The sequence below is a fragment of the Microplitis demolitor genome, chromosome 6, assembly GCF_026212275.2.
Source record: "Microplitis demolitor isolate Queensland-Clemson2020A chromosome 6, iyMicDemo2.1a, whole genome shotgun sequence".
In the NCBI taxonomy this organism is placed as follows: Eukaryota; Metazoa; Arthropoda; class Insecta; order Hymenoptera; family Braconidae; genus Microplitis; species Microplitis demolitor.
In genome coordinates, this window is record NC_068550.1 from 2428362 (window position 1) to 2450774 (window position 22413).

General features: G+C 30.9%; 4 protein-coding genes and 1 long non-coding RNA gene across 5 annotated transcripts; all 5 read left to right on the forward strand.

Moving 5' to 3' along the window:
- Positions 1-3044: 3044 nt before the first annotated feature.
- Positions 3045-4451, forward strand: LOC106693868 (probable cytochrome P450 28d1). The gene has a single exon (XM_053740011.1). The coding sequence runs from the start codon at positions 3045-3047 to the stop codon at positions 4449-4451; it is 1407 nt and encodes a 468-aa protein (XP_053595986.1).
- A 406-nt stretch (positions 4452-4857) lies between these two features.
- LOC106693873 (probable cytochrome P450 28d1) lies at positions 4858-6887 on the forward strand. Its single transcript, XM_014443297.2, has one exon. The coding sequence runs from the start codon at positions 4939-4941 to the stop codon at positions 6454-6456; it is 1518 nt and encodes a 505-aa protein (XP_014298783.1). The 5' UTR covers positions 4858-4938; the 3' UTR covers positions 6457-6887.
- Positions 6888-14456: 7569 nt separating this feature from the next.
- On the forward strand, positions 14457-16640 carry LOC106693877 (uncharacterized). The gene is made up of 5 exons (XM_053739976.1): positions 14457-14643; positions 14993-15416; positions 15750-15839; positions 16167-16327; positions 16514-16640. The coding sequence occupies exons 1-5, from the start codon at positions 14623-14625 to the stop codon at positions 16598-16600; spliced, it is 783 nt and encodes a 260-aa protein (XP_053595951.1). The 5' UTR covers positions 14457-14622; the 3' UTR covers positions 16601-16640.
- A 724-nt stretch (positions 16641-17364) lies between these two features.
- On the forward strand, positions 17365-18271 carry LOC103576272 (uncharacterized). Its single transcript, XR_008403876.1, has 3 exons — positions 17365-17557; positions 17658-17836; positions 17956-18271. It is a non-coding gene; the product is annotated as an uncharacterized LOC103576272 (long non-coding RNA).
- Positions 18272-20109: 1838 nt separating this feature from the next.
- LOC103576281 (uncharacterized) lies at positions 20110-21441 on the forward strand. The gene is made up of 4 exons (XM_008556435.3): positions 20110-20551; positions 20724-20834; positions 21054-21232; positions 21352-21441. Exons 1-4 carry the CDS (start codon positions 20110-20112, stop codon positions 21439-21441), a joined length of 822 nt encoding a protein of 273 aa, XP_008554657.3.
- The last annotated feature ends 972 nt before the right edge of the window (positions 21442-22413 follow it).

Below are 22413 nucleotides of genomic sequence, written 5' to 3' on the forward strand. Positions count from 1 at the left end.
CCTAAAATTATATGAAAATTTTCCATTTTACTGGTGGCCAACTTACCCTACGCTCTTTTAAAAATTTTTAAATAAAAAAAAAAAATTTCTGTGATCGGTGTCTCATTTTTGCCCGATTTCTAATTAATTTAAATAAAAATAAATGCCTGGCTATAAATTGATAAACGTAAATGACATATTTATTTATTATTAGGTTTATTAGTGAATAATATATATCAGTTTGTTTAAATTTTAACGATTTTAATCCTTACGACGTACGCGTTTATTTGAACACGTCGAACTTTGGTAATCCTGAGTTACGACGGATTACTGCGTCAATTTGGTTGAGTATCAGGTGCACACATTCTGCCGTGAATATCCAATGACATTAAATCAGCAAACAGTTTATTTTAACTACTCAATTATTATTTATACCAAATTATTTCTGATAAATTTATTATTATTTTATTTATCAAATTATTTATTTATCCATCGTAAATTATTATTTCAGTAAAGCCTAAGTATTTTTTTTTATTTTTTAAATTTCAAAGGGATTTTTGGGTGTCGATATATTTCGGATGAAAATCCGAGAAAATATATCGAGAGATTAGTATATTGGCGATGAGTTGTCGAAGCCTAAATCCCGAACTGCCCGTTTTTCCTCGTAACAATAATTCGTTGTTATTTCATAACGATATAGCTGAGGGCAGGAGAGCTGATACCAAAACCAGCTACGTGTACAAGGGGTTGAAAGTTAAATAATGAGAGTATGTTTGGTTACGGCTCAGAGATTCTCACCCAGGATTTTTTTTTTTAACTAAACAAGCTCAATGGCACGATAAATATTGGGAAAATAAAATTTTATTACCGAATAATAACATGAACTTTGTTGCTATTGAATTTCAACCGGCTTAACTTTTTTTTTTCATTGATTTTTTTGGTACTCATGGAAAAAAAAAATTAAGAAAAAATTGCTGTATGACTTTTCATGGAGTCAAGTACATTTTTTTTTATAAGAGCTACTAAATGTCAGCATAAAAATTTTTTTGACAATTAAAATTAATTTTTGATGAAAATTTTTCAGATTAATTTCAAAAATAAAATAAGTGTTTAAAAAAAAAAACTAGTTTTTTAGTGAATAGTAAATAGTTATCTCGGTGTTTTAGTGATTGTATACAATCTCTAGGATCATTGTACCCCTGATACGAAAGCTCTTAGGTACAGTAAAAGTCGGGAGGGGATATGGTGAATATATATATGTATATATATATAGAAGAGCCAAGGGGGTTGTTCCGTTTTCTGGTTGCACAAACTACCCTCATTGACTCTTACTCTTACTCACATACATTTCCTCCTCCATAGCTTCTGGGGAACCCAAAGTTCCCACCCGGTTTGTCTCATTGTTACAAACGACCCCGGAGATACAAGTGCCTCCTGCGCTTGGCGTTTATGACGTCGCTGCGACTTAAGATATCTTACCTCAATATCCTGTCGGCTAAATAAAATAAAAATCATTTACTTACAGACAAAAAAGGCAGACTAGACAGCGCGTATCTTATGAAAATCCGTATAATAATTTTGTTTTTTTTTTGGAAAAAGTTTCATACATTTATTTGATTTAATTATTTTCCACGGTAATAAATAAAACGTATGATATAATCTTGATAGATATATTCAGATGTGTCATACAGATTATAACACAGACGGAAAAAAATCCTTACGGTAAATAGAAGTAAGCTCACGGTTAATTTATGACTTTACATGGAAAAAATATTTAACAGCAAAAATGTTTTAGTTAATCGGATTTTACATTTTTTTTTTTAAGTCTATTTTACGTTATTAGAAATAAAAAAAATAATTTAGTATTTTTTTTTAAATTTTAAATAGATGCAGTGTCAAGGTAAAATAAGCTGATGTGCAATAAATTATCATTAAAATCTAAATAAAAGATAAGGAAATTAGAGTTGTAAAATATTTAATCAACAGATTATCGATTTGACATTCACACACAAGCTGCTTTCCCTCCTTGTCCAATTTGCCCTCATAAAATATTATTTAAGCCCCAGATTTTTCTGTCAGGTCAGTTTTTATTCATTACCCAGTTAAATTACATAAATTGAACATAATTAGTCTCAATAAAATTCTCACACGCGAATCTTGACATCAATAAAAAAATAGCCGGGAAATTTTGAAAATTTAAAAAAATAAATCGTTTGTACAATTATTTTTTTTTTACTAACATGTTAAATAATTTGAATGTCGACTCAGTTTTTGGTTATGACTCGGCTCTAAATATATGAGCGCTATATCGCGGTTTTTAAACTGACATTTTAACATATGGCCAATTTGAGCCTTGTTTTGACTTTTTAATATATGGCCCTAAAATATTCGTAGAGACAATTTTCGTCCATTCACTTCATTGACCGCACGTTTTATTTCAAAATAATAAATATATGACTGCATCATATCATATGTGATATTTAACATCCGTCAGAAAGAGGTCAACAATTAGCTAGCGGCTAGTGTAAATTAACACGCTGATAAGCATTCACTTATATTATCTCATATTGACGTGATAATAATACTTGACGTGTTTATTTATTTAGCAATTAAGTTGACATTGACTAAAAATAATCAACTGCACGTCAATCTAGTGGCAACGCAATCCGTGATTTTCCAACAAAGAAATTATTACTAAGCAGCTTTAATGACATTGTACAAGATAATGATATGATGAAATAATTTTTCATGTATTAGGATTGTGATGCACATTGGCCTTTGACGTTATGAGACAAATCGATGTATTGATATTCTGTGGTATCAAAATACTGAGGCCAAAAGTTCATTGAAAATACAAAGAACGTTATTAAAAGTAGTCATTAGATTGTTAGTAATATTTGACGAGAAAGCATCACATTTTAAATTTCATCATGTGGCTGATATGTCTTGTGGCTATTATAATTTTCTTGATGGTAATTTTGTATAAATATTTGATGAGAAATTATAACTACTGGGAACTACAGGGAATTCCGACTGCGCGGGGGACTGTTCCGTTATTTGGACACATGCTGGATATATTTTTGCTGAGGAAAAGTGTGATAACTTTACTCCAAGAAGTCTATGAAAGTCATCCGAATGCCAGTATGGTGGGGTTGTACAAAATGCGGAAGCCAATATTGTTAGCGAAGCATCCGGAAGTTGTTAAGACAATTATACATACGGAATTTTCGAGTTTCAGTGATCATGTGCCACTGGATGTTAAAACGGATCCGCTCATGGCTTCGGACGCATTTTTTTCGAGTGGAGAACGCTGGCGACACATACGTTACGTCATTACGAAAGCGTTTTCGACGAAGAAATTAAAAAACATCACGGAAATTATCAGGGAAGAGTGTGACAAGTTTGTTGAATTTATTGACAAGAAGTTGGATGGCAAAGAAGTGATGGAAGTGAATGCTAAGAATTTATTCTCGAGATTGACGACTCAGGTGTCGGCTAGTGCGGTGTTTGGTATTGATGGCGAAGCATTGGGAGATAAAGATCTTCCTGAATCATTTATTTCGATGATGGACGGAGTGTTTGAAGTGAAAACTTTGACGGGAATACGCCAGAATATTATTCTTTTGTTGCCAATGATCAGTAAATTTTTTCAAGTGAGTTTCGCGCCCTCGTGGGTCAATAGAACGTTTATCAAAATCGCTAATGATATCCGTGAGTTCAGAAAGAGTCGCGAGATTTTCAGAGATGATTTTATGCAGCACGCGATTGATTACGAGCGCGATGGTAAATGGGGAGAGGGAATGGTCAATTGTCACGTGTTTTCATTTTTCGCAGAAGGCTACGAAACTTCTAGTTTGACTTTGAGTGCGACTGCTTACTTGCTTTCGAAGCATCCGGAAATTCAGGAGAGAGTGAGAGATGAAGTGGTTGCTCTGCTGGATAAATATGAAGGAATTTGCTATGAAGCTGTTAATGAAATGACTTACTTGGATCGAGTTGTTCGCGAAGCGTTGAGGTTATTCAGTCCAGCTGGAAGTATGCAGAAAATCTGTACGAAACCCATCACTCTTCAAGGACCTGATGGACTCACTTGCTCACTTAAACCCGGTGACGAAGTATTCGTGTCCATCATGGGCATTCACAAAGATCCGAAAATCTGGAAAAATCCTAATGAGTTTAACCCTGATCGGTTTGCGAAAAATTCCGAAGAAAGTCGAAGCAAGTATGTTTACCTGAGCTTCGGAGAAGGTCCACGCAAATGTCCCGGAATGCGCATGGGTATAATTCAAGTTAAGTCTGCGATAGCTGTTATTTTGAAGAACTACATCATCGAGCCGTCTTCCAAAATGATTGAACCTGTGAAAATAGACCCCAAGTACTTTATGATTTCGCCTATCGGAGGTTTTCGAATAAAATTACGCCATTTACATACTCAAATTACTTCTACTACTAATCTACATAAATATAATTAGTCATTATTTTTAATCCTATATAGATTTACTTTTTTTATTTCAACCAAAAATAATCTTAATATCACAAAAGTACGAAAATTTGAAAATATTTTTCTTACTCTACTTATGACTCGTTTTTCTGGTCGCATTTTCAAATAAGAAAAATAAAATTTAGTATTTGAATCAGTCTATTAAAATTTTTCAATCGCAAATTAAATTAATTCATTGACAAACTCACGTCATTCGTTTATATTTTGATGATGTAAGTGACTAGCAGCGTTGTATGTAACCACACATAGAATTAATCTCAATAAATGATAATATATCCAATTGATACTGACACCCAAAGCAAGTGGATACCAACAAGGTCAAGTATTTTATAACACTGCGATAGATAATTCAGTCATATCACTGCATCCAACTAGTTCATACTTTCAGCAGTAAATATAGTTTGTGAATAGATTTACGTAAGAATACAAAGTAATTAGGGTTAATAAGTAAAGTATTAATGATGTGTTGGGTGATAAATTATGCAATTAGCACTATTGCAGTGTTGGTGATTATTATCTATAAATATCTGACGTGTAATTACAACTACTGGAAAAAACAGGGAATTCCAACAGCGAAAGGAATACTTCCAGGTTTTGGACACATGCTCGATGTCTTTATACTGAGAAAAAATGTATCTACTCAATTGCAAGAAATTTATGAAGCTCATCCCGCTGACAGTATGGTCGGGATTTACGATATGCGGAAACCGGTTTTGTTGATCAGACATCCGGAGCTGGTGAAGACAGTGCTGCAGACTGAATTCGCAAGTTTTAGTGATCACAATACTCTGGATCCTCAAACTGACTTTCTTTTGGCGATAGATCCATTTTTCGTAAATGGTGAGATGTGGAAGAGTATGCGGGCTGTATTTACGAGTGCGTTTTCAACGAAGAAACTCAAATTTGTTTCATCGGTTGCCAAAGACACGTGTGACGAATTTTTCAAATTTATTGATAAAAAATTTGATGACAATAACAATAGTAAGGAGGCTGTTGAAATTAATGCTAAGGTTTTGTTTTCTAAGTTCACTGCTCAGCTAGGAAGTAGCGCGATTCTGGGTGTCGAAGGAAATGCATTTGATGACGTTGATCCACCGGGGTCATTTCGCGCGATGATGAACTCGATGTTAGAAGTCAATACGTCGACGGCAATTAGACAAAATATTGTCCTGTCGTTGCCGTTTATGGGCAAACTATTGAAAGTGAGTTTCGTCCCAGCGTGGGTCAATGAACGTTTCAACAAGATCGTCAACGATGTTCGTGAGTTGAGAAAAAATCAGTCGATTAACAGAGACGATCTTCTGCAACATATAATTGATCATGAAGGAAGTCATAAGTATGGAAATAATGTATCAGCGCATGCGTTTTCATTTTTCATCGAAGGTTACGAGTCGTCTAGTTTGACTTTGAGTGCGACAGCTTATTTGCTGGCAAAGCATCCAGACTTTCAAGACAGGGCACGAGAGGAGGTCGTTAGCGTCCTGAGTGAATATAAAGAAATTTGCTATGAAGCTGTTAATGAAATGACGTTTCTGGATCAAGTTTTCCGAGAGACCATGAGATTGTTTAGTCCCGTAGGGAAATTTCAAAAAATCTGCTCTAAACCAATCACTCTTCAAGGACCTGATGGACTCTCCTGTTCACTGAAACCCGGCGACGAAGTTTTCATTTCGGCCATGGGGATTCATTATGATCCGGAAATTTGGGAAAATCCAAACGAATTTAACCCTGATCGGTTTGCTAAAGATTCCGCGGAAAGTCAACGCAAGTTTGTCTATTTGAGCTTTGGAGAGGGACCTCGTATATGTCCAGGAATGCGCATGGGTATGCTACAAATAAAAGCCGCAATGGCAATTATTCTGAAGAACTACATCATCGAACCATCGTCCAAAATGATTGAACCTGTGACAATAGATCCAAGATATTTTCTAACTTCCATCAAAGGCGGGTTTTGGGTTAAATTGAAACGCTACTAATATTTTTATTCACAAAATTGACTTCATTTTATCTATTTCACTATTAAATTGTTAAATTTTTCAATCCTTCGACTGGTAAGAAATAAAATCTACTTTATTGTCATAAAAAAATTTATTGTTCATTTTCCTAAATTACTTTTTATTTCAAAAATTTTTTTCATAAGTATTTGAAATTTTTATTTTCTGTACAAATAGTAAATAAGAGAAGATGGGCTTTTGTAAGGTCCCTCGAAAATTTGGTAAAAAAATTACGACTTTTTATAAATTTCATATCTCGAAATTTTTGAGCGTGACACTAGATCTGGGGCACGATGGGCACCTAGGAAAATTTTTTTAAAATGTTTGGACTTATGATAAATTTATTATTAATTTTGGATCGAAATTTGCAACCAGGGGTAAAATGGACACTTAAAAAAAATAAAATAATAATTTTTTTTCGGGTGTCTCATCACGATCTAGAAAAAAAATTAGATTGAAAATAAATGAAAACTAATCAACTGCAGAAATTTGAATCTGTAACAACTAATTACTATTTTTAAAAATCAGTAATTTATTTTCTACTCGTATTAATAAAAAAACTAATGAGTAAAAAATTTTGTTGTTCATTTAATGAATGGAATAAAAAAAATTTCTTTTCTATAGTCATCATTAAATGTATCAAGTGGATGCATAAAAACCATAATATCATAAATAAAAATAGTGAGTAAGCGGTAAGTTGAGATAAGCATACAATAAAGTCGTCGTCACATACATAAATTGTAAAATAACTTATAAAAATTCTCACTAAACAGCAAACTTCCTTTATGATATCTCGTAAACAAATATAACTACCGAGAAGAGGCGATTCGACTGAGAGAGTAATCGAGAGCAGAGAAACTCTTTCTAATTCTCAGTTTAGTGGCATTGAGTAGTCGTTAAACAGCTTAATAGAGATAAACAAATGTGAAAAGCAGTGGGTCCCGTGTTGGTAGCTGTTCTGATGAAAAGCATTTCTACTTGTCTTCGCTCATTCCACCGGCAGGGGTCTGGATTACTCGGATCGCTTTATCGTCTGTGGAAATCTTGGTGGATAAGTGGTACTTGACAGTGGCAGTAACGAGAGACTGTTACTACTCACAATAATTCTAGCCGCAGTTAGAATTTTTATTGTTATATATATGTACTGTTCTTAAAGCCATCGTGCTTTCGCTGTCATACAGACACTCCTCTTACTTTCGTGTCTTATTCGCTGAGCTCGGAGAAAATAAGATGGCCTGTGAGTAAGACGTTTCCAGACTTACTTCAACCCTTCTGTAAGATTCTAGAGTTAATTTTGAGACTAAAAAATTTTTCTATGGTAACTATATAATAGAAGTATTTATTTGGATTATTAAATTTTTTTTAGGGCATAAATTTTAAATTATAGGGATAGTATGTAATTAATAAAAATAATATTGATAAATTACCTCAATAAAATTGAAAAAAAAATAGACTTATTGGTTTAAAAAAAAAAATATAAGAATTTAATTTATAAAATGTATGTCAGTATATATGTGTCGATTCTTTAATTATATGGAATAATTAATAATCTAAGGTTTAAAACTCAGGGAAAATTTTTTTTTAAATTAAATAAATAGAAAAAATCCTACTATCTTTATTTTATTTTTCGTTTTTAATTTTTGGATTGCAGCATATTCTACTTCATTAAATTATTTTTTTGTGATCAGATAACAGTATCTTTAAGCTTTATTGAAAAAAATCGCCGAATCATTTTGGTTTACCACACCTGATGTCATTTTTACATGACTCATTACAATAATCATAAACTTTAGTCTACTGTATTGAGTTTTTTTTTACACGGGCCTGAAGCATTAAAAATGACCGATAATTTATATTATTTAAAAATAAAATTAACATCCTATGTAAAGATTAGAGCAAATGCTCCGTAGAAAAATATAATATATCTTAACGATTATTATCTATAGCTAATTTTGAAACTCATTAAGCGTAAGGTTGAATGTATAACCTTCTGCTTAAAAAAAAAAAACTTCATGTAAAAAGCGTCCATATTACCCTGGACACCTAGACTGCTGGACAGCCTGGCTGTGACGGCAAACCCACCCCCATCACGTGACACCTCAGTTACCCCCATAGCTCAAGGGACCCGAGGGCCTCAAAGGCAGAGGCAGAGAGATTACTGTTGTACTGGACCGTTGAGTGGTCACATCGTCGAGTAAATATAGATATACCTACTTACTTACGTTGAAGATTGTCGGGTTAAAGCTTGTTTAATAAATATTTCTTTGGTTTGAACCTCGTATACTTTCTCCTCGTTCAGTTTTGTAAAATTAAAGTTTTCTTACACATACTGAATCCAGAATGGCTCAACCAATAAATACCGTGAGTGTTATTCTTTATTTTTATTCGAAATAATTTTTAGTTATAAATAATTATAAATTATTTGTTTATAATTTAAATAATTAATATTTTTGAAAATAAATTTTTTGAATTTGTCTCAATCTTTAAAAATTAATTGCTTGATAATAATTATAATCTATTACATGACTCAAAAATTTTTTTATTATATACTTATTAATATTTAAAAAAAAATAGAATGGATTGATTTATGTATAGAATTTACTTCAGTGTTTTGAAAAATTTGATAAATATAATTTTATTGTTAAAAAAATATTTATCAAAAATTGTTATATATGTTATAAATAATGATCGTAATCAATTAATAATTTCAGATTTTCAAAATTTTCATATTAATGGCAGCCTGTGCCATTGTTCCCATATCTTGTGGTGTTTTTAAAACTGATTCACTTTATTCACGTCAAATTATTCAAGATGCAAAAAGTCTTCGGCAAGCTATTTTGAATAATGATAAAAAAAAAATAATTGATATTTTTATAAGAAAACACCGTGACACTCGATTTTCGCTAGCCGATGCTTATAATTACAAGTTCGGGCATACGCTGACCGATGATTTCCGAGAATTCGAATCTGGAGATTTTGGATATCTCATGACAGTTATGGCAATTGATCCACCGACTTATAATGCTATTGAACTTCATAAGACTTGGTATGGATTCTATGATCTCGATGACTCTGCTTTCTTTCAAATTTGGCCATTCCACAATATGACGAGTATTAATGCGGAATACCGAAGACGTAAGTATTTTTATTTCTTCTGCATCACGTTCTCTATAAATTTTATGTATCCGGAACTAACTTGTAAGCGTACACGGAAAAAAAATTATGGTAACCGTTCCCATAACCAATGAAATTTTTTTCTCATACCAAAATAGGAACTACGACCATAAATTATGGAAGCAGTGCCTATAATTATAGGAATGTTTCCCATAATTTGTAGAAATGATTCTTCTCTAATATTCTAGAAATCATTCCCATAATATATAGAAATAAACTCTATATATTATAGAAATATCTCTTATGAAAGTACGGGAATTATTCCCATACCATTATGTTGTTTGTTTTTTGCAGTTTATGGAGTTGAGATAATTCAAGAGTTTAGGAAATTACCCCATTTTATACGAGCACGTTTTGAACAACGGTTTTCTGATGTATCCCAGAGTATGTAATTTAGTTATTTATTAAATTATTTACGTTTAATGTTATGATTATTGGTAGAACCGGGCAAAATATTGAGAATATGAGTAATATATTCGAAATTTAATCATAATTTCTGAGACAAAATTTTGCTTGGTTCTCCGATTTTTAAGTAGAACTATTTTGAAAAACTAGTAATTCATATATTTATCCTTATTTACTTATATACTTTTTTGTTTTAATGGATTTATTAACGGATTTGCAGAGGATCAGAGTGAATATTATGCTCGTTCTTTAATTTTAAAAGTATTCAATCGTCATCATTTTACCCGTGTAATTGTGTTGAGTTTGAATGATGGAATCCTGGATCGGGTCAAAGACTCTTACGAAAAGTATCATGGTAACACGATTGAAAGAATATCAAATGTAAGTTTAGTTATTTTTTGTAATCACTACTAGTCAGTTTTCATCGATAATTCATCATATATTTTAAAAACATATATTTAGCAAAATTGTTTTTGTCCCTTGTTATCATAATGGCGACAAATAATTATACGATAACAGCTAGCTGTTTATTGATTGGAGTATTTAAATGATTTTTATTTTTTATAGAAATGTCCTGACGAGGATTACCGTGAGGCCGTTTTAGCTATGTTTAATTTTAAAAAGATCATACGTGAGAACGGCAATGAGGTGTGAAGGACGAAAGTAGTAGCAGGCTATTTGATGATAAGTAAATGTGCAGAGAGTTTTATTTTATTTTAAGAAATAATTATGTGTAACTTTTTTTTTTAAATAAAAAATGATTGAATACTTGATGTTTTTTTTCTTTGAATATTTTGGTTAGAGCATGTGTTTGTTCTTTTATTTTAATCCCGTGAGCAGGATTTTTAAAGATACATTATCTTTGAACATCTTCGTTGCAAAATTGCTTTTTATAAATATGGAATTGTCTTTCGAATATTATGAAGAAGTATAATTTTTTTTGAGTCTACTGTCCTCGGAATCATTTATTTCGATGATGGACAGGGTGTTTGAAGTGACAACTTCGACGGGAATACGCCAGAATATTATTCTTTTGTTGCCAATGCTCAGTAAATTTTTTCAAGTGAGTTTCGCGCCCTCGTGGGTCAATAGAACGTTTATCAAAATCGCTAATGATATCCGTGAGTTCAGAAAGAGTCGCGAGATTTTCAGAGATGATTTTATGCAGCACGCGATTGATTACGAGCGCGATGATAAATGGGGCGAGGGAATGGTCAATTGTCACGTGTTTTCATTTTTCGCAGAAGGCTACGAAACTTCTAGTTTGACTTTGAGTGCGACTGCTTACTTGCTTTCGAAGCATCCGGAAATTCAGGAGAGAGTGAGAGATGAAGTGGTTGCTTCTTTTCTTTTCCGGGAAGTTAACCAGTCCAGAACTGGCCAATTTAAAATTTTGTCACAAAAGTAAGATGCCTCATTTTGCCCCACCTTTCTTGACATAAGATTTTTTGTGCTTTACTCTAATCATTTTTTTTTTTTTTTTATTGTAGAGTATGGTGTTGAGCTCAAAGAGGATATGATGAAATTGCCTTATTCAGTACGAGAACAGTATGCTGACCAAATTGATGGGTTATATCATTATCCAGTCGACAGTATGTAATTTAGCTATTTATCAATCGAAATTATGTAAAAAATTGAAAAAAAATTTTTTTATTTTTCTGGGGTACGAAGGCTCCCTCCCCAAGAAATTATAAAAAAAAATTTTTGTTTTTATTTCCTGTCAAGTTAAGACCTCTATAATGTTTTTATCATACTTTAGGCCAATATGTGACATGTGAGGTAAACTGGACCGCTAGGAATAAAATTGTAACGGAAAAATTAACTTGACGGAAAATTTAAAAAAAAATAATTTTTTCGTTATAATTTTTTTTGAGTGGTCCATTTCACCCCCTATGTCACATATTGGCCTAAAGTATGATAAAAACATTAGAGAGGTCATAACTTGACGGAAAATAAAAAAAAAAATTTTTACCTAATTTTTGAGGGGGGCCTTCGTGCCCCAGGCTCTCCTATACTGATATTTTTTTTTTTTTTTTTTTTTATGAATTTATAGGTGATTCTATATTTCGCCAATCTCGCTTTTATGCGCAGACGTTAGAAGAAGAAGTAGAAGACTTGGACGTACGTCGTTTTACTCGGATAATTTTATTGAGTTTAAACGACAACATATTGCATGGTGTCAAAGTTGTTTATTATAATCTTTATCGCAAAGATATATCGAATCTGATAAAAGTAAGTTCTCTCATTTTTTGTAATCATTACCAATAAGTTTCATCAACCCTTTATTAATTACTTTTGACTTTATACAACAGGAGTATATTTCTATATTTCTATAATTGTTATAATTTTTTTTTACAGCGATGTCACGGTAGTAAATATTACATAAGAGCCCTTGAAGGAATTTTTAAATGGCCTGGAGATATAGAAGCTTATTATAACTTACTCAATTCTACCTAGGAAAAAAATAAACTATTTAATTAAAGAAAAATTCAAAAAAAATTAATTCTGTGTAATGATAGAGGGATTTAGATTTTAAGTAAAAACGGTAATTAATTGGGTAACATTTAATTTTATATTTTAATTAATAATTATGAGACTTAATGTAAATTAAACTTTCAATAGAACAAATCACTGAAATTTTTTTAAATAAACATGATTGTATAATAAATTTTTTTCTTTTATATTTATTACGAAAATTATTGAAAAATTTCTATCCAATATTAACCGACCTTATCATTATATCCAATCTATATATACTTATATACTCTGTTGTTTTTATTTTCTTCCTGAGTTACCCATAAAAAATCCAAAATAATTTTGTTTCATAAAAAATATTTTCATTCATTTACTTTTATATATGCAATTAATCACTTCAGTTTATGGGAATTTTCCTATTAATTAAGATCACTGTTGCCATTAATATCAATTGTCGGCATTGTCAAAACTACAGTTCATTATGATCCATTTCTTTTAAGGGAAACCTTTAAAGATAAAGATAAAATTTTGAACTATAGTCACAGTGTAGCCTAATGTTAGATTTAAACAGTCATCCGGGTTCATGACTGATGTAAGCTGAGGTACATAATCAGCAATTTTATAAATAACTGAGAATGTCATTGACTGGACAAGCAATTACTGACGAAAAAAAAAAATATCTTCATTGCGAAACAATAAAGTGAGGCATAAATTGAACTCAGCAATTAAATGGATAATTTACAAAAAAAAAAATTATTTTGAGTTATCTAAATGATACTGTTGTGATATGATGGTAGAACTGACGCCGTGTTTTCGTGTGATTTTGTAAAAGAGGAGTTTCATAAATTTATTTATGAAATAAAATAAATTTTTTAAAAAATTTATTGGACACAACAATTGTCTCTGACTCCATTATGAAACTTATTAAGAGAGGGGTTAAATTCGTAGCTTCCAATTTCTAGATAAAAATTTTCATTCATGGTTGAAACTTCTTGCTGTTAAGTTTTGTAAAATTGAATTTTATATTATTACGTTCTGGTTTTAATTATACTGAAATAAAAATTTTAAAAATTTATTTTGGTAATATATAATAAAACCTTGGTCACTCTGATTAAGAAAAATTCTTCAAAAGAGCAACTACAGCAAATAAGCGATTTTCGCCAACACCGTCGTTGCCCGTAGTCTAAACTCATGACGAGGCGTAAGACCCGGGCCTCGACGACGTTCGCCAGGGTAACCTGAGATGCGACGTTGCACGATTTATAATTTTTTTTGTACTGGTTCTAAAAATTGTTATATTTTTCAATCCATCGATTAGTAAGAAATAAAATCTACTTTATTGTTACAAAAAAATTTATTCTTTATTTTATTTTTCGTTTTTTTTATAATTTTTGGATTGCAGCATATTCTACTTCATTAAATTATTTTTTTGTGATCAGATAACAGTATCTTTAAGCTTTATTGAAAAAAAATCGCCGAAGCATTTTGGTTTACCAGACCTGATGTCATTTTTACATGACTCATTACAATAATCATAAACTTTAGTCTACTGTATTTAGTTTTTTTTTTACAACGGGCCTGAAGCATTAAAAATGACCGACAATTTATATTATTTAAAAATAAAATTAACATCTTATTTAAAGATTAGAGCAAATGTTCCGTAGAAAAATATAATATATCCTAACGATTATTATCTAAAACTCATTTTGAAACTCATCAAGCGTAAGGTTGGATATATAACCTTCTGCTTAGAAAAAAAAAAATTCATGTAAGAAGCGTCCATATTACCCTGGACACCTAGACTGCTGGACAGCCTGGCTGTGACGGCAAACCCACCCCCATCACGTGACACCTCAGTTACCCCCATAGCTCAAGGGACCCGAGGGCCTCAAAGGCAGAGCCAGAGAGATTATTATTGTACTGGACCGTTGAGTGGTCACATCGTCGAGTAAATATAGATATACCTACTTACTTACGTTGAAGATTGTCGGGTTAAAGCTTGTATAATAAATATTTCTTTGGTTTGAACCTCGAATACTTTCTCCTCGTTTAGTTTTGTAAAATTAAAGTTTTTTTACACATACTGAATCCAGAATGGCTCAACCAATAAATACCGTGAGTGTTATTCTTTATTTTTATTCGAAATAATTTTTAGTTATAAATAATTATAAATTATTTGTTTATAATTTAAATAATTAAAATTTTTGAAAATATATTTTTTGAATTTGTCTCAATCTTTAAAAATTAATTGCTTGATAATAATTATAATCTATTACATGACTCAAAAATTTTTTTATTATATACTTATTAATATTTAAAAAAAATAGAATGGATTGATTTATGTATAGAATTTACTTCAGTGTTTTGAAAAATTTGATAAATATAATTTTATTGTTAAAAAAATATTTATCAAAAATTGTTATATATGTTATAAATAATGATCGTAATCAATTAATAATTTCAGATTTTCAAAATTTTCATATTAATGGCAGCCTGTGCCATTGTTCCCATATCTTGTGGTGTTTTTAAAACTGAATCACTTTATTCACGTCAAATTATTCAAGATGCAAAAAGTCTTCGGCAAGCTATTTTGAATAATGATAAAAAAAAAATAATTGATATTTTTATAAGAAAACACCGTGACACTCGATTTTCGCTAGCCGATGCTTATAATTACAAGTTCGGGCATACGCTGACCGATGATTTCCGAGAATTCGAATCTGGAGATTTTGGATATCTCATGACAGTTATGGCAATTGATCCACCAACTTATAATGCTATTGAACTTCATAAGACTTGGTATGGATTCTATGATCTCGATGACTCTGCTTTCTTTCAAATTTGGCCATTCCACAATATGACGAGTACTAATGCGGAATACCGAAGACGTAAGTATTTTTATTTCTTCTGCATCACGTTTTCTATAAATTTTATGTATCCGGAACTAACTTGTAAGCGTACACGGAAAAAAAATTATGGTAACCGTTCCCATAACCTATGAAATTTTTTTCTCATACCAAAATAGGAACTACGACCATAAATTATGAAAGCAGTGCCTATAATTATAGGAATGTTTCCCATAATTTGTAGAAATGGTTCCTTTCTAATATTCTAGGAATCATTCCCATAATATATAGAAATAAACTCTATATATTATAGAAATAGCTCCTATGAAAGTACGGGAATTATTCCCATACCATTATGTTGTTTGTTTTTTGCAGTTTATGGAGTTGAGATAATTCAAGAGTTTAGGAAATTACCCCATTTTATACGAGCACGTTTTGAACAACAGTTTTCTTATGTATCCCATGGTATGTGTTTTAGTTATTTATTAAATTATTTACGTTTAATGTTATGATTATTGGAAGAACCGGGCAAAATATTGAGAATATGAGTAAAAATATATATTCATATATGAGTAAAATATTCGAAATTTAATCTTAATTTCTGAGACGAAATTTTGCCCGGTTCTCCGATTTTTAAGTAGAATTATTTTGAAAAACTAGTAATTTATATATATATATATATATATATATATATATATATATATATATATATATATATATATATATATATATATATATATATATATATATATATACTTTTTTGTTTTTATGGATTTATTGACGGATTTGCAGAGGAACAGAGTGAATATTATTCTGGTCTTTTACCTTTTGAAATATACAATCTCAATCATTTTACCCGTTTAATTGTGTTGAGTTTGAATGCTGGAATCCTGGATCGGGTCAAAGAATCTTACGAAAACTATTATGAATACCCAATTAAGAGACTATTAAAGGTAAGTTTAGTTATTTTTTGTAATCACTACTAGTCAGTTTTCATCGATAATTCATCATATATTTTAAAAACATATATTTAGCAAAATTGTTTTTGTCCCTTGTTATCACAATGGCGACAAATAATTATACGATAACAGCTAGCTGTTTATTGATTGGAGTATTTAAATGATTTTTATTTTTTATAGAAATGTCCTGACGAGGATTACCGCGAGGCCGTTTTAGCTATGTTTAATTTTAAAAAGATCATACGTGAGAACGGCAATGAGGTGTGACGGACGAAAGTAGTAACAGGCTATTTGATGATAAGTAAATGTGCAGAGAGTTTAATTTTATTTTAAGAAATAATTATGTGTGAATTTTTTTTTAAATAAAAAATGATTGAATACTTGATGTTTTTTTTCTTCGAATATTTTCGTTGCAATATTGTTTTTTATAAATATGGAATTGTTTTTCGAATATTATGAAGAAGTATAATTTTTTTGAGTCTACTGTCCTCAGTTGTAATGTGAGCCTCGGTACATCAAAAGATATTCTTTGTTATAAAACTTAATCAATGTTCATTTTATTGTCAAGACCTTGGATACTTAACGTCTGATGATTGGTTGTCTCTTATTATCTGAGTTACCCATAAAAAATCCAAAATAATAATTTTTAGAAATAACTGAGAATGACATTGACTGGACAAGCTAATCCTGACGAAAAGAAAAAAAACATAACTTCATTGCGAAACAATAAAGTGTGGCATAAATTGAACTCAGCAATTAAGTGGATAATTGACACACAAAAAAAAAATTTATTTTGAGGTGTCGAAACGATACTGTTATGATACGATGGTAGAACTGACGCTGCGTTTTCGCGTGCTTTTGTAAAAGAAGAGTTTCATAAATTTAATTATGAAATAAAATAAATTTAAAAAAAAAATTTATTTGACACAACAATTGTCTCTGACTCCATTATGAAACTTATTAAGAGAGGGGTCAAATTCGTACTTCCAATTTCTAGATAAAAATTTTCATTCATGGTTGAAACTTCTTGCTGTTAAGTTTTGTAAAATTGAATTTTATATTATTACGTTCTGGTTTTAATTATACTGAAATAAAAATTTTAAAAATTTATTTTGGTAATATATAATAAAACTTTGGTCACTCTGATTAAGAAAAATTCTTCAAAAGAGCAACTACAGCAGATAAGCAATTTTTGCGAACACCATCGTTGCCGTATCGATTTACGTAAATAAATAAATAAATAATTTTACGTACGTTTTGAGGAGGCTTTCGGGCCCCAGGCTCCCCTATACTGATATTTTTTTTTTTTTTTATGAATTTATAGGTGATTCTATATTTCGCCAATCTCGCTTTTATGCGCAGACCTTACAAGCAGAAGTAAAAAACTACGACGTACGTCGTTTTACTCGAATTATTTTATTGAGTTTAAACGACAACATACTGTTTGGCGTAAGATCATCTTACTACAATCTTTATCGAAACGATATGATGAATTTGATAAAAGTAAGTTCCCTCATTTTTTGTAATCATTACCAATAAGTTTTCATCAACCATTTATCAATTACTTTTGAATTTATATAACAGGAGTATATTTCTATAATTGTTATAATTTTTTTTTACAGCATTGTCATGGTAGCAAGTATTACATAAGCGCCATGGAAGGAGTTTTTGAATGGCCTGGAGATCAAGACACTATTTTAAACTTAGAGATGTTTGATGATAGAGGGATTTAAATGCGTATTTAATAAGATTTACTAAATAATTCGAGGTACAATAAAGCACTCATTCGAATTAACGAACTATTTCTTTTAACTTATATTAGCGCATAACCTAATTGTTCCACTTAAAATAAATTAAAATGATAATAATAAATAATTTTAAGTAAAAATATACAGACCACTGTAAAAAATCCGGAGTGAATTGGGAGTTTTTTTTAGCGGAGTGACACGGATTTTATTTCTCTCCCAATTCACTCTGGTCCGGAGTTTTAACATTTAAATGAATTTCTATCAATTAATATATATATTTAGAATATAATAATTATTTAATGAAATTAAACTGTTAAACAGTGTGTTTGTGTGCGAGTATGTGCGTGTGCAAGTTTGTGTGCATGTGTGTGTGCCTGTGTTCGAGTTCGTGCAGTCGTGTGTCAAATGTATGTGTGCGTGTGCACGATTGCGTGTGCGTGTGTGTCCCCGAATATGTGTGCGCGTGTATGTGTGCGTATCAGCTGATCAGTAATGTAATGCGCGAGTTTTTACACCGATTTAATTTAGCGGAGTTATATTTTATTAATTATATTTTTAAAACTTCTTCCCGGAGTGAATTTAAAATTGAATCGTTTCAATCGAACCCAAAACCCGCCTTCGATAGAAGTTAAAAATATTTCAGATCTATTGTCTACAATATCATAATTATTTGTAAAAATATAAAATTCAATTCTGCACAATTAATTATTGTCAAATCGAAAAGCTTGTTACAATTTTTTTAATTTCAACGCAGCATATTGTTTTCGCAAGTTCCAGGCCATTCAAAAATTCCTTTCATGGCGCTTATGTAATATTTGCTACCCTTACATCGCTCTAGAAAATAAATATAACAATAATAGAAATACTCGAGTTATATACGTTCAAATTCAATACAATTATCCGAGTAAAACTGATCGGTAAGATTCTTTAATACTCCCTATGCCGTGATATAAGAAAATTTGGTTAAGAGTATACTATTTATGTATATTCGTATTTAACTCTTAATTTTTTATGTGATAACCGGATTGGGTGTTGTAAATTTAAGGATTAAGATAAGTAATGCCATAAATGTATGTTTAGCATACTGCTGCCAGATGTTGGGTAGCAGTTAGTTGTAAAAGTAATTTTAAGGATACAAAACGAAATTTGTCAAGAGTGAATGTTGCGTGGGAATAGAAAATTGTAAGATGCTTGTGTGAGATTGCTTTGGCAATGGGATGACGTAGTTGTACAAAGAATACGTGTAAGCATGACGTACCGGGGGTGTGAGGCCCAGGTAGAAACAAATGTGCTTAGAAGTAAGTGTCGAAAGAGACAGTTCAAAAACAGCGTTGATGTAAGAAGGACCTTTGTAGAGACGACGTATTAAATAAATACTTATTAAATAATTATATTTGATCTGTGATTCCTTCAGTAAAGATATAAACATCTAATATCCTCACCTAGTATCCGCACCATCCTCTACGATACTACATTTAGATCTGATACTTTCCAATGATTGGTTGTCTCTGACTCTATTTTGAAACTTATTAAGAGAGGGGTTAAATTAGTACCTTCCGATTTCTAGTCAAAAATTTTCATTCACGGTTGAAACCTCCCATTCAAGTTTTGTAAAATTTTATATATTCTTGAATTTAGTTCGACGAACATGGCTCAATCATTAATTAACGTAAGTTTTATTAAGAATAAAATTTTCGTTACAAGTTTTAGTGTATCAATAATTAATAAAAATTTATTTAAAGTCGAGCAATTTGAATTTTGATTAAACTTTTTTTAGTTTATCGATGTCTGAAAATTAATCATTTAGTAGTAAATTCAATTTTGATAATAATTTATAATGTGATTTGAAGATTTTTCATTTTTGGGCTTATAGCTTTTTGTTTAAGTAGACAAAAATTTATTTTCAGGACCAAATCTTGTGTCTTAGAATTTGAGTAGAATGATTTCATTGTTGGAAAAATATTTATCAATAATATATATTTTTATCCAATAATGTATCTAATCAATCAATGTTTACAGGTTATCAAAATGTTCTTGCCAATAATAATCAGTGGCAATGTGCTCATATCAGCTTGTTTGCCTAACAGTGTTTCAAATCCTCCGCCAGTTCAGTTGCATCGAATGGATCCCGATCATCCTGTATCTGACGTAATTCGTCTTCACAATGCTATTACTGACAATGATGCAAGTGTAATAGTAGATCTTTTTATTAATAAACACCTGGGAAATCGACAACATTTGCTGAAAGACTATTTGCATGCGTATGCAATCAACCTGACGGATCATTGCCGTTTAAAGTTATCCGGAGATTTTGGATATCTCATTGAATCTTTGGCAAAACCACCACAACTATTTGTTGTCAATGAACTTCATGACTTTTTTCTTAATTTATTTCGTCGCAATTATAATACTCTTTTCGAAATTTTCGGATATCATGACATTGAGAGTATTAAAAGAGCTTACCGATTAAGTGAGTAATTTTATTTTTTCGTATCATTATCTAACATCAATTAACCAGCCCAGAAGTGGCTGATTTTTAATTTTCTCACAAAAGTAAGATGTCCCATTTTGCCCCACCTTCCTCTACATTCGTTTTTTTTTGTGTTTTATTCTACTTTTTTTTTCTTTGTTTCACTATATAGCTTATGGAGTTGAGATGATAGAACATTTTAAAAATTTACCTTTTTTTGTACGAGAACGTTTTGAAGACATAATTGACCCAACTAGCTACGGGGCTCATCAATCAGTCGAAGGTATGTATTTTAGCATCTTTTAATCGGTTTTTATTTAGCATCGCGATTTATCAAAATATAAACTGCGCGGTCTCTAGAAATGATGATAAAAAAATTCAAAATATTGACAGAAGTTTAAGAAATTGTATTGACGAGATCGCCTCTATTGAACTTTATTAACAAATAGAAATATATGTATACTGATATTTTTTTTTTTTTTTTTTTTTCATGAATTTATAGGCGAATTAAGGGTTAGCCAGCCTGAATATTATAGTGATAAGTTGGTAGAAGCGGCGAGAGAAGCAAATTTACGTCGTTTTACCCGCTTAATTGTATTGAGCTTGAACGATGACATACTTGATGAAGTCAAAACGTCTTATAAAGCTATTTATCATGAGCCACTCGAAGATCTAGTAGAAGTAAGTTTCATTATTTTTTATAATCACACCCGCTATTTCTTTTCGGCAATTTGTCATTTACTTTTGAATCATATGTAAGTGGAGTATATTTCTTAAATTCTTATAATTATGTTTTACAGCAATGTCCTGACAAAGATTACAGCAAAGCAGTTTTAGCTGTTCTTAAATTCCCTGGGGTTTACGGAAACAATATGCTGCGCTCAAATTAAAAAAAATTATTCAATTTAACAATAATTTATTACGCAGAATTTAATTTTATATTTTAATGAATAATTGTGAGACTTTTAGCGTAAGTTAAACTTTTAATTTAACAAATCGACTTCAACTTTTTTTAAATAAACAATCATTGTATAATAAATTTTTTTTTTCTATTTTTATTAGATCGATTATTGTAAAATTTTCATAATTAACCGACCTAATCATCATAGCTCATCTTTTGGTACTCTCCAAAAATCATAACTCAATATTAATTTTTTTTTTTCTTCAACAGAACGAAAATACGTATAAGTTTTCGGTACTATTCCACAAGTTTATATACTCCCATCTTAGATAGCAATCCCGGGTACAAGTGCTTCTCCCTCGGTATGTTAATTAACAGTATAAGCTTCTGGGGTGCCAGTGAGCTCTTCCCCCTCCTTTTCTCCATAACTAATTAGCGAACTTGGTATTCAGACTATTTTCATCCTTTTGCTTGTTTTCTGCACCGAACCTTTTGTTAAGCTTCCGCCTAATTTCTAACCCACCCTCCCCTACCTCATTGTATTAAACACTCCCACTTACACCCATTACAATACTTGCCCATTCTCATTAACATTTTTTTTTTACCTCCCGCCTATCTCACATTCATCCCAAACTAATTAATATAATTTTTAAAAATTCCCTCCCTTTGCAGCGGACCCACACCTACATGACAACTTTTGCAGACAAATACAAATACAAAAAAAAATTGAAGGCATCGATAAGTAAGAACAATAATATAAATACAATAGTATAAATAAAAGGGAGTGGTAGCAGAGCTGGTATAGATGCTCGAGGGTGGAATAACGACTTTTATTTAGTTATTTTCTTTCTCTTTATTCCTCTTATTATTACTACAACTACTATTATTATTATAACTATATCTATATTTACTTCTCTCTCATTCTCATTCAGTTTAAAATTAATTACTCCAATAAAAGTTA